General features: G+C 42.3%; 2 protein-coding genes across 4 annotated transcripts in view; one reads left to right on the forward strand and one right to left on the reverse strand.

Annotated features, from left to right (window-relative positions):
• UGGT2 (UDP-glucose glycoprotein glucosyltransferase 2) overlaps positions 1–7799 on the forward strand; it is a 95050-nt gene extending 87251 nt beyond the window's left edge. For all 3 annotated transcript variants that reach the window (XM_080605996.1, XM_080605998.1, XM_080605997.1), the window contains one exon: positions 63–7799. In XM_080605996.1, coding sequence (XP_080462122.1) covers positions 63–85 — 23 coding nt within the window. In that variant the 3' untranslated portion in view covers positions 86–7799. The remainder of the gene's footprint in view (positions 1–62) is intronic.
• Positions 7800–10319: 2520 nt separating this feature from the next.
• Positions 10320–15723, reverse strand: part of DNAJC3 (DnaJ heat shock protein family (Hsp40) member C3) — a 31183-nt gene continuing 25779 nt past the window's right edge. The window contains exons 10-12 of the mRNA XM_080606080.1: positions 12555–12687; positions 11618–11766; positions 10320–10568 (exon numbers count right to left, since the gene is read on the reverse strand). Of these exons, the coding sequence (XP_080462206.1) occupies positions 10411–10568; positions 11618–11766; positions 12555–12687 (440 nt within the window). The 3' untranslated portion in view covers positions 10320–10410. The remainder of the gene's footprint in view (positions 10569–11617; positions 11767–12554; positions 12688–15723) is intronic.

The raw sequence follows: 15723 nt of genomic DNA on the forward strand, positions 1-15723 counted from the left end.
TTTACAAAACCAGTGATAAAGTTTCTATGTAATTGTTATATGATTTTTTTCCTTGGTTACAGGTTCTAAGCACGATGAACTTTAGCATCACCTGTAAAAACCAATGGTGACAGTGCAATAGTCTTCTGCAAAAGACTGACTGGAAGTTACGAAAGCTGCATTGGCACTATTGTTAACATTCTTCAATGTGAAGTGAAATATTTTATAACTTATGGTGTTATTTAAAAATGTTAAATGAAATATAAAGAACAGAAGAGACGAATCAACAGGTACTTGCTTTTATATAAACCAGTGTAGAGTAGCTTTCCTCGTTTCTTTGTTTTTCTTTTCCTTCTCTAAAAGACAGTTTGCCCAGAGGTTTTTTACAATATAAACAATGATGTATTCAACTCCTCAAAGATTTACTTTGTCAGCAGCTGGGGGGGCAGTATTAAATATGTATATGAAAACTGTTTTGTGCATATTACATGCATAAAGTAAATGTATTTAAATATAAAGAATTTTGGTTATATATCCATAGTTTTGTCCTTGGAGAAATGCTGCAGTCACAAGAAAAATCCTCATTGTAGCAAAGACATGATGTAAAAAATAGCTTGAACAATATAGACCACAGAAATCTAAATCAACTTTGAAGCTTACTGAAGCAAAGAATGTAATTATTCATTTTTTATACAGGATTGCTGCACTCTTACTAACTTGAAATAAACCATTTTTGATTCTTAAGCTCCTTTTGGTCACTTAAATAGTATGCCGTAAGATTCCATTATGTGTTTTTTGGTTAAGATAACTTTCCAACCAGCATGCATTGAATCAGAAGGCCAGTACCTGAAAGATGCTTCCACTCAGTTTTGATTATCGTTATTTTGTTCAGAAATTAAAATAATAAAATACTTGATTAATTTCGACTGTCAGTGGTGTCTACTGTAATTTTATAAATACATACTCACAAAAACTGTTGCTCTAATGGGCTACTGATATTTTGATCTACAAAAACTGCAGTGAAAAATTCCTGCAATGTGTATTTGAAAATGGGAATTTTGTTTCTTAAACTGATATCTAGTGCCTTCAGTACATGCTCTGTTGCTTAGCTTGTGCTGATGTTCAAAATAGACTGGATGAGACCACAAATTCTTATAAGAAGAGCTTAATAAAGTATTTCAATCTAAATGCTTGTAATTATAAAAGATAATGTAATTTGCACTAAGTGGGTAAATCAATCATCAGTTGCACATTTCCATACCAGCAAATAAGTGAATGAATAGAAAGAATAATGAAGCATATTTTGCATGCAGTCATCGTTCTCAGGTGTAGGTTATTTGAAAGCACTTCCTCTAAGAGCAGGTATTTATAATCATGCTTTGCTGACATTTTTAAAGTCTTAGTGATATGAGACGTGCAAATTTTTTACAGGCTTTTATTTCTTACGTTGTATTACCTTTATGCGTTTTGAAATAACAGTTTTAACGTATCATATGTGAATTTTAAAAGGTCTTTTGTGGGCATTTTCTTTGTATGAAGTAATTCAATTAAATATTTCCCGTGTAATCCAGTAGTAATAATCCGTTAACACTAATTTCAGTTCTCTTTAGTTATCCCATTTCACTGCAATATTTGTTTTGTTACACTTGTTCTCATAACAAGCAACATAATACTTCAGAATATCAGGCAGCAAGTTGAACATCCTGCAACATCGTAGAACACAAATGAGTAAGTTGGTATTTTTATAGCATACGTGGACTGCTATATGACTTAATTATGCAGAGCTACTATAAACTCAGTATGTAACAAGGAAACAATAGATACGCCATATAAAAGGGAAAAAAATCATTAGTCACCTGCTTCCCTTTTTTAGCTTATACTGGCATCCTGATACTTCAGTCCACAGCACCACTTCACGCTGATGTGAATGTCAGCTCGGAAGCTGGAGGTTCCTTACCTTTAAGGAGCCTTGGTTCTCTTTCATTATGATTATCTGCGTGGGCAATTTCTGTTATGCAGCATAAAAAGTGGAGAATTTATGCACTGATTTCTTGCTCGTTACATCTGTATCGTCCTGTTCTTTTTAAAATTAGATTACTTCTGCATGCTTTTAAAAAAAAATAGCCCTTTTAAATACTATTTTCTTAAGATTACTTAAATGAGTAGGACATAATTTCTCAGAAATGTAATTTGCCAAAGATGTTTTGATGATTTAAAAGTTCTCTTGCCATTTTCTATGATGTTGTCTTTGTTTGTAAAAAATGTGTAACAGCATTTTTTTTCCCAGCACATTATAATATTTTCAGAAAAAGCTATTTTCTGAAATGAGCTGTTTATAAAACAGAGAGGCCCAGCAACTATATGAACTACTTTTCAAAAGTCTCTTTAAAGCAGCACTTTGAATTGTTAGCATATCATTATATTTTTAGTACTAAAACAGTGGATTTTATATGTTGTACAAAATATTAAAGGTGGCACTGGAGAAAAAACAATTGTTTTCTCTTCTCCTATTTTGCATTATACAGTGAACATTAAATGCCTGGTTAATATATCCAAGACAAAAATAATGCAGTGATTCCTCAAGTGTCTTTAATCTGGTGGAAGTGTTCCTGCTGGGCAGCAACAGCAATGTTCAGAAATGTAAAGCTGAGAGAGAACTTGGAGCTGCGGGGAGAGCTTGTTTCCACTTCCAAATCTGTGCGCTCTGCACTATAAAAGGGAGGAAAATGCATCCTCTATTACAGGTGTATTACCAAAACCTGGTTCAAATCAGTAAATAAGCGTAGTAATATTGATTGATGGCGAGCCATTGAAATGAAGAGCTTGTTCAATCTATATTCATATTACTATTCCAGTGTATTTTCTAGGTCTCATTCTTCTTAATGTCGGCTAGTAAGTTTAAGAGAAAATGAACAGACCAGACAGCAGTGCAGCATTGTTGAAAAGACAGAGATGTAGGACTGAAAATATTTGTCAATAAGTTTTCCTTTTACCTTTTTCCTAAATCAAGCACTCGCATTCACGTCAAGATTTTATCTTTCCAATCTCAATAGATGAACTCTACAGTAGTCTACCTAGACTTCAGCACGGCCTTTGACACAGACGCCCACGGTATTCTCCTGCAGAAGCTGGCAGCCCCTGGCTTGGACAGGTACACTCTGCTGGGTCAAAAACTGGCTGGACGGCCGGGCCCAGAGAGAGGTGGTGAATGGAGTGAAATCCAGCTGGTGACTGGTCACCAGTGGTGTTCCCCAGGGGTCGGTGTTGGGGCCCATCCTCTTTCATATATTTATTGAGGACTTGGATGAGGGAACTGAGTGCACCCTCAGTAAGTTTGCAGATGGCACCAAGCTGGGGGGAAGTGTTGATCTGCCGGAGGGTAGGAAGGCCCTGCAGGGGGACCTGGAGAGGATGGGTCGATGGGCAGAGGCCAATGGGATGAGGTTCAACATGGTTAAGGGCTGGGTCCTGCTCTTTGGCCACAACAACCCCATGCAGCGCTACAGGCTTGGGGCAGAGTGGCTGGAAAGCTGTGCTGAGGAAAAGGATCTGGGGGTGCTGATTGATGCTCACCTGAACATGAGCCAGCAGTGTGCCCAGGTGGCCAATCCTGGCTTGTATCAAGAATAGTGCAGCCAGCAGGAGCAGGGAGGTGATCGTCCTCCTGTACTCTGCTCTGGTGAGGCTGCACCTCGAGTACTGTGTTCAGCTTTGGGCCCCTCACTACAAGAAGGACATTGAGAGTGTCCAGAGAAGGGCTACAAAGCTGGTGAAGGGCCTGGAACACAAGTCCTGTGAGGAGCGGCTGAGGGAACTGGGGTTGTTTAGTCTGGAGAAGAGGAGGCTCAGGGGAGACCTCATTGCTCTCTGCAACTACCTGAAAGGAAGGTGTGGGGAGCTGGGGGTCGGCCTCTTCTCACAGGTAACCAGTGATAGGACTAGAGGGAATGGCCTCAAGTTGCGCCAGGGGAGGTTCAGGTTGGAAATGAGGAGACATTTCTTCTCAGAAAGAGCAGTCAGGCATTGGGACGAGTTGCCCAGGGAGGTGGTGGAGTCCCTGGGGGTGTTCAAGGAGAGGTTGGACGTGGTGCTTGGGGACATGGTTCAGTGGGTGACATTGGTAGCAGGATGACGGTTGGACCAGTTGTTCTCGGAGGTCTCTTCTAACCTTTATGATTCTATAATTCTTCTTTCCTCTTATACTTCGTTGTTATGTTTTGTTCTTGATTCAAAGTCTGACTTTAAGTACACACAGGAAAACTTGAGCCAAACTATTGAAACATTTGCTGACAGGGTAACAGTATCTAATTTTGCTTTAGCGGCTTAACTTCTTAATTGGTTTAGCCCAGCATCACGTCTCTAACAGATTGACACTATGCCCTGAAGATGCCTAGTGCCACATGCAGGCTAATCCCATTCCCAGCATAGTTTGCTAATCCTGAAAAAGTTAGGACTGGGATGCCATCTAGAACGCAGTGTTGTTTTTTTCTAGTGCCTCTTTTTTAGGATTTACATTTACAGTGATGTATCTTCTCCTTTGTCGCCATGAGACCACTCCTTGAAGCCCCTGCTGAAGGCTGGTCTCGGCTCCTGACACATCGCGCGTTGCCTCTGGTGACTGTTTAACACGGAGTGACAAAAAGGCTCCTGCAGCGGGGGGGAGTCTGTGCCCTGCTCCTCTCAATCCGTTAGCCTCTTACACTCGTGTTCACGTTAGCTATTTTTTCATTCTGAATTTCGGATGTATCTGAGGCACGTCCAACAGCTTTCTGACATTTCCCAGCCTGCTGTGATGGAAGTCTCAGTTCGGTTTGTGAATTCCTCGCCTGAAGGTGAGAATCGAGCAGTTCCAGCCATCATCAGCATTGCTGTACCTAAATTTCTCTCCCCTGACGGAGAGCGCAGTTCTTTTATATTTGAATCCGCACTCCTATGAATGAAACATCCTGGCAGCCTCTCATCAGAGGTTGCCAAGTCTTAAAATGGATGCCATATAAATAGCTTCCTCCAGTTACACTCTTCCGCGCATTCCTCTTGTACCAGATTTTCGGCTCTGATGACTGTAAAATGTAGATGTGCAGATGGTTCGGAAAGTGCCTTTTACTAAACACAGAACTTTATTTATATTCAATAGCTTAAAACCAGAATCAATCAACACTGCACTCATTTTTTTATTTTTTTTAAACCTGAAGACATACATGAAAAAGCCATTAATAGAAATTGTGGAAGCAATCTTTTATTACTAGATGATTATTTTCTACCTTTACCAGAGATGATGGGTCTATACAGATGAACATATAGAAAACTGCAGGCCTGAAAGCATTCAGTGTCTTTTTTTTTTATCTGCTCCTTGAGGTGCTTCATCTCCAAAGAGAACTGCACTGTGAAGTCAGTTTCCCCGTCTAGCTCAATAGGCTCGAGCGATATATGGATGTTGCTCAGCACAAGTGGCCAGATTTGCACCTTGCCTTGTGAAAGGCCAGTGGTAGATGCTCCGTGGGTCTGCTCTACACTTTGTTAGGTTGTTACTGATGCACACTGCTCAGGTCGAGAAAGGCTGAAGTGTTCTTACCTGACACTTACTGGGTTTAAAAAGACAGGTTCTGGGAAACCACAGCAAGGTACCTGACATAAAACCTGTCCTGTTAAAGAAGCCTCCCAACACCCTCCTCTCACCTTCTGTAATCTGCATTCACTTCCACAGATTTGGCTGTTGCGTGCCACGTCATTTTCGACTCCAACACCTTAGCTCTCACAGGCTATGTATGTGCCCATGCTTTTCACCACTGTATAAACACATAAGACAGCGTACACTAAGTTGGTTCCAACTACAGAAATAACAAGCACATTTTGGTGACTGATAAGGAGCTCTCTTGCTTATTTGCACTGTCAGTCACCTACGCTGTACATACACTGTGGATGACTGCACATAGGGCTCTTTCCAGATGTCATAGATACAGCTCTGCTTTAGTTCTTACGCTGCTGCACAGGCGCCATGCTGGTGACTAGGTCAAGCCCTTGGTGGTTGTGTTATGGCATCGCCTACACGCTTAACGTTTTCTTTGCAGCCAGTGATGGACTTGAAACTCTACTGGAGAACATTGCTGCAGCCTTTGCAGAGCAGCTCTGCTGCTGCTGCTTTTCAGCCAGCCTTGGAAGAGCTACTCTGTAAAGCAATGTGGCTGTGGCAGCCAAGACCTACCCCAGAAGCGTGAGGATTGACATTGCTGCAGCAATTAAAACAATCATCACATCTTGACGCAGTCCTGTTGTAAATCACAGCTGCACCCAAGATTCTCCTGGCAGAACCACAGCGAAGTCTAAGACAGTTTTGGTTGTAAAGGAGGGACTCCATTAAACCAACTCGTGCAGTGAGTTACCACAGTTATGCATTCAGGATGCACCCTTCTACTTCTGCTCCCCAGCCACTTGCTGCAGACCCACTTTGCTCCAGCTGTGAGTTGTACAAATCCCACCTCTCCCCGCAGCAGCATCTCTCCCCTGATCCAACTTCCCTCAGGAGCAGGGGCTGTTTTAGCCTCTCTGCATGGTGTGAACACGGAGGTGGCCTTTGGGGAGGCATCTCAGAACAGACTGCAGAATATCCCCGTTCTCACAGAGGACTTCTCAGAAGGAACCAAGATGCTACATGAAGGTTTTGGGAGGTCCCTTCCCAGTCACCAGACCAGTAACATCAGAAGGAAACCAACGCTGGAGGTACCAGTGGTGGCGTCACCGTCCCTGGGGGTGTTCAAGGAAAGGTTGGGCCTGGTGCTTGGGGACATGGTTCAGTGGGTGACATTGGTGGTAGGGGGATGGTTGGACCAGGTGAGCTTGGAGGGCTTCTCCAACCCTAACGATTCTATAAACTCTAACAGGATGAGGAAAGAAGAGCAGACAAATACACCATGGTGCTTTCTTGTCATCATAAATATCTTTATTGTGAAAAATACCATAAAATAATTCCTGCAGTTCTAGAAAAAACAGTTCTTGCTTTTTAGACTTACGATTTATATAAAGACATTTTAATAATTTGAGACATTTGATAAATTTCTGGCTAACTTGACTTATCCTTCTTACAACACAGAACTGCTACTTTGAATTTTGCAGTGGGCAAAAAAAGATTCTCACATTTTTAACTTTATGGATAAAATTATGCATTACAGAGCAAACAAACAATACCTTACAATAAGGCACTTTTAAATACAACTAACCTGCTATGCTGTACTGGCTGATGTCCAGCAAAGCTCCTACAAATCACAGCCCTAAACAGAAGAATAATTCTTATTCCAAACACTGGTCTGGAAACTGAAATAATAACAAGCTTTTATGTTGAAAATTATTTTTAAGCTAACAGATTTTCCGCGCATGTCACAAGTTTGAGCTCTTACGTTTATAATTCACTCGGAATCTGTTTTAATACTGATTTATTAACACATCAGTATTAAGCACACCTCAAGTAAAATGCATCCCCCCTTTAGTTTAAAACAAGTCAGAAACTAGTTTATAAAAACGGCAAGACAGAATTCAGCATGGAAAGTTTGCACCTACATATTAGGCCAATCGTTGTAATGATGCTTCATGCACACCTCGGGCTTCACAAACTACCAAGACATTTACTTCAATGTTCAGTTATTGAACATTATTGCACTACAGACACCCATTATAAATTAAAAGGCAAATTCAGTTTCCTTGTACATAGCTTGCACCATTAACAGTGTGTTACCAGCACTTCGTTTTTCTGAAGTCATATCAGGAACTGCATCACTGTATCTGGAAATCCTTGAAATACAGAAGTTTTTTTTTTAAAAAAAAAACAAGAACAACTTCATTTTTTTGTGTGTTTTCAGAAGTACCTTAAAGCTCAAAGCCAGCATCTGCTCCTTTAAAAAGTGGTAACATTTATGTGATCCTACAGCTGCTTGGTATCAGAAAGCCTTATTCTCCATCAAGTTTTTCTTTATTTTCAAGACACTCTTCCACAAAAGGAGTCTATGAACAGCATTCAAGCATTAATCATCATCTTCCACGGACTAGATTCAAGCTGTTTTCCCCTCCCCTCCGAATACATGATCTTCCCCGTCCCATTCATCATCAGAATTAAACACAATCCTTTTTGTTCCTGACTGCTTCTAGTGTACCCATTTGTCCACTGCCTTAGAAAGAAATGAATATGCTCGGCTCCAACATCAATATCTTTATGTGAATAATTCACTTATGAGGGGCCATCTTATTCCTTCCCTGAAGAAAAAAATTAAACCCCGCAATTCTCTCAGCCATAGTTTTTAAAACAGTGGATGGGAAGAGGTAACAAAAAGAAGAGATAAGAACAAAAAGCTGCACAAGGGTAGTCCTTTAAAACGCAACATTTTAAGCACTTCTCCAGCACACACACTTAGCTGTCTGGTATTTACTGTGACTTTCTGAAGCCGAACACCACTCCTGTACGTACAAGATTACGGCATATTGCTTACAGCGGTCGTTCGACAGCATTTCAGAACCAGCCCCTCCTGTAGCGAGCAAGGCAATGCCAGAGTGTTTAGGCAGAGCCCTGCCTTTGCACGGAACAAGCGGCCGTGGACCACAGGAAACCCATACAGAAGAGCTACACGATCCTCTGCTAACGGCCAGCAAGAAGTGCACGCACCAAGAGCTGTCTGGATCAGTGGGGCAAGTTATTTGTTGTGCAACAAGTTCCTGCGTCCGAGCCCTAGGGGTCCGAAGAGAACCACACTACCCTTAGAAGGGCACGGCCAGCGTCTGCAGCGTCATCTACAGAGTTTAAACAAGAACGGTTCAGACAGGTCAAAAGCAGAAGTCAAACTTCCAGAAGTCATTCAGCTCGGAAAGTATCTGACGCTGGGGTTTAACACAGGCCGCTGGGGCATGTTTGCACCACGCGCTGTCAGAAACCAGCGCACACGCTCCTCAGCTTGGAGACAAATTTCTGCTGACCAAACACTGACCTCTAAGTCGCTGCTGAAAAATCTGTGAGGCCTCGTGGCTTGGGAAAAATTGTGTTTGTAAAGTACTTGAGGCAGGAGACGAGAGTTGTACTTCAAAAGCAACTGCACTTACAGTAATAAAAAAAAAAATCCCTTGCAGATGGAAGGCTTTATTTGCTTTGTTTGACTGCGGCTGCCTTCTAATAAAATGGCTGCTGGTGAAACTTGACAGTAGCTTCGATATATTCAGTTACAGAATGAGGAGACTTCCTTGTAGCAGCTCCAGTCCGGGCAACGCCTCTCAGCTCACGCACAGTTCAATCTGTGCGCAAAGCCAGCTTCAGCTGCGTGTCTATGGAAAGAATAAACCAGACTCCTGGCTAACGAGAAGTCAGACCTTCCCGGGCACAGGCAGCTGTTTTTGCAGTACTGCGGCTGTTACACAACACACACGTACTACTCCAAACAGTTTCACGTCGTATTAACGCACCGTCGCATCAGCCAACAGAAATGAAGTTGCATTAAATGGGGAAGACTCCAGTTAATATTTTATTCCTGCAGTTCACACACTCACCTCACAACCTGTGAGGACTCTGAGTTTTTACGTACAGAGAAGGAACAAGCTGCCGCACAGCTGGCGGAATGTCACATCACACTGTTTTGCTCAAATCTCAAGCAGATATTTTGTTAAAGTGCAAACTACTCAAAAATGATACTTAAACATTCCAAATCACAGAAACAGCCTTCAGAAAATAAAAATAACCACCAAGCAGGTGTATTGTGTTTTGTTTTTTTTTTCAACTTTCAGGTTTGACAGTTGCTGCCAAGGAAATCATCTCAATTTCAGGTTAACGCATGAAGTGAACAGACATTTTCAGACATCGTTACTTACAAGTGATCTTCTTTAAAAGAGATTGTTCAGACTCACTCAGCCTCTTCACTCTACCTATGGCACCGCCAACAGTAATACAACAGGGTGGTCGCTGGGGTCTCCCTTAAAGAATACTGAGGAATGGATCATCCTGCTGAGCACGACGACTAACGATTTGTTAACGCGGAGACTATCGTAACTACCCGTTCCACGTTTATTAGGCCCAGATTCAGAGAAATATTTACATGCATTTTTACCTTTAAGCATATACTTGAGTCCTAAAGATGCGTTTAAGTGTTGCCCTAAATAGCCTCTCACTGTTTTCTCCATCCGAAGGAATGAACGTCTCCTGCACATCCACAACAAACACCTAGGCTGTAACAAAACCCTTGCTCCACCTCCCCCCCACCAGCATAAGCTCGTCAAGCTCACCACAAAGCAAACCCTTGGAACACTGAAAGGAAGAAGGAGCTTTCTTCTAGTGCGGTAAGACTCCGGGTTAAGGACAACATTAGAAATTAAGATTTTGGGTCTTGTACTGAGAGAGAGTTTTTATTTTTTTTTTGAACTAATTAAGTAAAAAACAGCAGCAGCCACCCGAAAACAGTCTTGGCTCTAACTGAAGTGGAATTTGAATGTAAATGGTCCTCCTCCAGAACCAAAGGGGTTGAATCCTTGCCATGTGTTCCAGTTCCTGTGGAAAGGGTTGCCCCCACCCTGCTGACTCTCTGCATCCAGTGGGTCCTCTCCTGCGTCAAATTTCCGCCTCATTTCTGAAGGAAATAAAAACAAGGTGGAATGACGGCACTGTAGTCAGGACAGCAACACACAGCGTCTCTGAAGACCAAAAAAGTGGTTCAGAACCACCCCCAAGCCAGAGAACTGCTGTTATCACTCATATTGGCAGCATTTGTAGGAACCTGACTAATTACTTCTGAGTTTTTCAAAGGTCTCCAGGACACTGGCAGAGGAGAAAAGCCTCCAACCCTGTACTAAGGCCTTCAAATAAATCATTTAGCTTAACGCAAGGCAAGACAGTACCCGGCTGTCCAACAGAACACGCTGGAATTTCAAAAGGGACAGGACAGTCACACTTGGAACTGCGAAGTCCCACAAATAAACGGGACGTTTTGCCCTTGTTGAGTTCACTGTATTTATTCTCACAGCTGCACCCACTCAGGACAGTCAGGACATACTCTACCCTGCCAGTTCTTCTCCACCAGTGAGTTACAAACCAGTCACCACACCACAGAGCACTCTCCATGGCCTCTCCCCTCTCCCCCGAAGCTGACCAGCAGACAGCCAGACCCGACAGAGGGCTTCTTGCTTCTGCTCCCCCTCCCACAGGCCGACGGGAGCCAGGAACCCAATCCCCTGCTCCGTCTGGGCTTTGATGCACACAGCAACAAAGCCACTCTTCAGGCCCTCTCTGGAATACTTCAGGTGCTGTCAATCTAAGCTTAGTTTGCATCAGAACTTTAGGCAGGAGGAGACACCCATATCCTTAAAAGTAAGCAGCACCTCCAGAATTAAGCGGTCCTGGAAGCTTCTGCAAGATTATATCCCCAAAAAGATACCTCTGAAATAATCAAATAATTTTTACTTGGTTTGAATCAAAAGTCACTGAAGCACAACAGGTAATTCCAGGTTTTTATCTGGCTTCACGCGATGGATGGGATGCAAGCATTAGTGCTCTCTCAAAATGGTTAAGGGAAGAGCAGAAAAAGGGAACCTGGAATATTTGTAATATCTTACACTTGCTGCATTTTTACAGTCATAAAAAAGTCCTAAAGTCAAGTCACTGCATAACAACAATCCTTACCCGGGTCAGTAAGAACTTCCTTAGCAGCTGCTATATCAATGAATTTTTTCTCTGCTTTCTTCTTTTCCTCCTCACTCTGGAAGTTGTCGGGGTGCCACTGGGACGCCAGCTTTCTGTACGCTTTTATGATTTCTTGCTTTCTGGCATTTCTGAATGGATAAAAGTTATAGGTCACTTATAAGCCTTCTAATTGTTCACATGCCACACTACTGAATCTACAGGTCTATTTTAAACACTGGAAAAGTAATTAAGGGTATCAAGAAAATTATGAGATTCTATTTAACCTTAAGGTGATACTGGTCATTTATATAAAAACAGGAAGGAGACTGCAGCTTTAAATCAAGGCTCCTCTTTGCTTCGCTATCCATTTACCCTCTTTGGAAAGGTGCTACTACACACGGTACAGTTCCCAGTCTGAAGGATTTACAGTAAGGTCAGTCACAAAAAGCATAGAGTAGAGATTGAGTTAGCTCATGATTAGAAAGATGACCGATACTGGTTCAGAACTGAACATTTGTTTGGTTCTCTTTACAAAGAGAAGCTGTTAGTTTTTCTAGGTTAACGGCAGAAGCATTTCAGACACCTCCTTCATTCAGTCCTTTCAAACTCTCCTAATCTGTCATATCAGCCACAATTTTGTTTTTTTATTGCTTTAAGTAATTCTTTCCAGTCCTCATTTCTTCACCAAGTCACCTACCTTACTTCTGATCATCTATACTAAAGATTTCTTGCCAAGGCATTTACTTCCTTCCTTCCCAGTGGTTGTTTTTATTCATTCTTTTCTAAATGAATTTTAAACAAATGCTACTTAAAAGCTGAACACAACGGTTGTAAGACATGAACGGAAAATAACATGCAGCAGAACAAATCAACTTGCTAACATATGATAGTCTAATAACCAACATTCATGTCATCAGCTCAGATATTAATGTCTCACCTTTTTACTCCTAAAATTTTATAGTAATCTCTCTTCTGCGATTGCTTCAACATCCGCTGGGCTCGTTCGAGCCCCTCCCGAATCTGCTGGTCATTTTCACTATTGGCTTGAGCAGTTTCGTAGTCTTTAATAGCTTCACGAAACAAGAAAATGAAAAAAGCATGACATAACTCCTCACAAACTACAACTTAAAGAACGCAAACACTCTTCAAAACTGAAGTTTTGCTGTTACAACTTATAAACAGTGGAACTTTAACTTGCCAAATGTGCTTCTTTCAAATTAGAAAACGCTAGGGCAGAGGAGGTTCTCTTTCACATATAAATTAGGTAATTTTCTTTCTTTAGATTCATCGCACTTTTTGGAAAGGCAGGAGAAGAGAGGTTATTAGCAGCCAGCCAGAATGCTCTTTGAGATGCTACGAAGTCCTACGGACGAACATAATGAGCAGCCAGACTGGGACGGAACAGGAATCGAGAAGTTTCAGTGTGCAGTAACTGAAGAGCCAGCTGCACAACGTTACTCCCATACACTGCCGTGCAGTTGCAAGGAGGCATTATGCAGGGTCTTTACATGAAGGTTCCTTCTCCCACCACGTGCACTCAACACAAAGTCTCTTTAACGACAGCGAGGACAGATTTCAGATTACCAGCAAATGAATTTATGCAACACCACAATTACGGCACTTAGTGAGAGACAAATACTCTCTTTTTATGCCTCAATACAGGTATTTTCTGCAGACAGCTCCATTTTAGGCTTTGGGCGTTCTGTTTTGTCGTCGTGTCCCCCCTACTGCCCCAAAGGCATGCTTTCATTCCTGGCAAATGCAGCTCTTGAAATAAAAGCGGGAGAGCAAGAGAGGCACTGTAATGCTCTCATGAATTTTGAGGAGATCTCATCTCTATACCTTTTTTGACGTAAACCATATTATTACTGTAAGTGGTAACCGAATGCTTAAGACACCAATTTTAAGTATTCTTTGATAGAGATTTATCAAGGGAGGCAACTGTTGAAGTCTTTAATGAGACTACTCTTCTTTCACTGTCATAATCCTCCAAGTCTCATTTGCAGATCCAAGTCTCCCAGGTTTCTCAAGTTAGACAAAGCACTTGCATCAGATTATTTCCAAGCAGATGCCATTTCTCAGCAGGTGTTACATTTGTTTTCCACTGTTTCTGAGCAAGACAGCAGGAAGTGCTAATGAATCTGTGCTATTCAGACATCTGATACCACCGCAATCTTGTTTTGGTTTATTGAAAAAAAATTCCAAGAAGTATTTCCAGTGCCCCAACAATCTCATATGCTATTACAAGCAAAACTAAATTTCTATTCATTTTCACATCACCGGATGCTGTTACTTGCTGCTGGAACAAAACATCCTGCTTTCGGCTGATACTTTTCGCAATTTGTCCAGTCATTAAGAAAAACAAAACAGGAGCCTACACTAATGCACGTGCCTAATATAGGCTGATGGAACTGATAACAATGAAAACAGAGGGATTTCGTTATGCTGTTTTATCACCCCAAGATTTTTCCTCCGAACACCACATCACCTACAGCACACCCCACAGCCGGCAACCAAGCTGCTTAAGGGGCAAGCGTTTGCAGCGAGAGTACTGGCTTTCGAAACTGACTCCCCTATTTCGAGGCTGCAGATATGAAGCATATGGGAAGGTGAGTTTTATTATGTTTTATAGTGCTGCACGCTGCTGAGGGAGTGCCTCCAGCACACAGCACACCCCATTGGAAGTACATTTTGTACTCCTCCAGTTGGAGAGGCTCCAGTTTTGACGGTGTTCTCCAACGTGGGAATTTTCTCACTCAGAGCTGAGCTCTGTCCACACGTGAGGGGTGAGGGTTGGGACCAGGCGCTTTTGAAGCAGGATGACAGCTTCCTGATGACAGAAATATTGTTAGGAGAGCAGGAGACTTATTGCTAATTTCAGGTATGCTGAGTGAGGTATTTAATCAGCTGCTCCCAGCCACCATTTCTAGAAGCACTGGCACCTCCCAAGCTTATACAAGAATCATCAAACGTTCTTACTTTCATACGGTCCCAGAAGAGGGAAGGGACCACCAGTTTCTAGAACCCCTTTCAATCTAAATACTTCAGTCACATCTCTCCTGCTCTCAATGCAAGTGTCTTCACAACCCCTGAAGCAGCAATTGCATCATGCTTCTAAACATCTTAGCTGGCTTTCCTATCTTGCCTGCATCTTTAAAACCAAGTGACTAAGAATTAATTTTCTACCGAACATGAGTAACTGTGGACAATTTACGTCCTTGCCAACTCTGTTAGAGCAGTAACTGAAACTGTACTGCTTACAGGAACAGGGACTGCCTCCTGCACGGTAGCAGGGCGGGGAGATAAAACGTGTCCTGAGCAATTCTGAAGCAGCAAATGCTTCTCTCCTCTTTGAAAGAACTTGTGCTGGATACTTGATAGACTAATAGACTCCTGTACTTACAGGGTAGTGTCAGAAAGGGATTCATTACACATCTGTCTTCATAGACAAGCCCTGGATCCCATGTGATTATGAAGTAATTAAAACCATTTAATGGGAATCGGGGCTCAGCTATACATCCTCAAGTGCATCTTGAACATTTAACAGTAATCTCCTTCAAAGTTTTGAATTATAAGCACTTTGAAATTTCCTGTCTTTAAACAGGAAATAGGTGCCTCCAGCTTGAGGTTTTATTGAGGGGAGAAAGAGAATCAATTTACCACTTTAAATATGAGACTACCATTTTAATTACCCGACTGTTCTCTACAGCAGGGAGAAATCAGCCATCCTTTTACAGCAGTGGAAACTGAAGGGTAAGTGAAGACACCTTCAGGCACATTAACATTAATGAACTGTGACACTGTTTAGGGAGGCACTATCGGAAAGCAGCGTGGAACTACAGCCAGCCTGCTGCTGTCAAGGGCAGGAGGAAAGCAGGGAAACGGGGGAGATCTGGAGGAGCGTGGTGACCCCTCAGGAGCCAGGCCAAGCCCATGGGCTCCAGCCCTGGAAACTGGCTCTCCCCGATCCCAGGCGCGTCCTCCCTGCGTTTCCCTACTTCTGCTGTGCTGAATTACAAAAAATGAGGGGGAAATGCCTGATGAAGGGGGCATCGCCGCTGTGAAACCTTCCTAAGGCTTTGTTTAGAACCGCAGAATCAACCTAA

The sequence above is a fragment of the Anser brachyrhynchus genome, assembly GCF_964034855.1.
Source record: "Anser brachyrhynchus genome assembly, chromosome: 1".
Classification (NCBI taxonomy): domain Eukaryota; kingdom Metazoa; phylum Chordata; class Aves; order Anseriformes; family Anatidae; genus Anser; species Anser brachyrhynchus.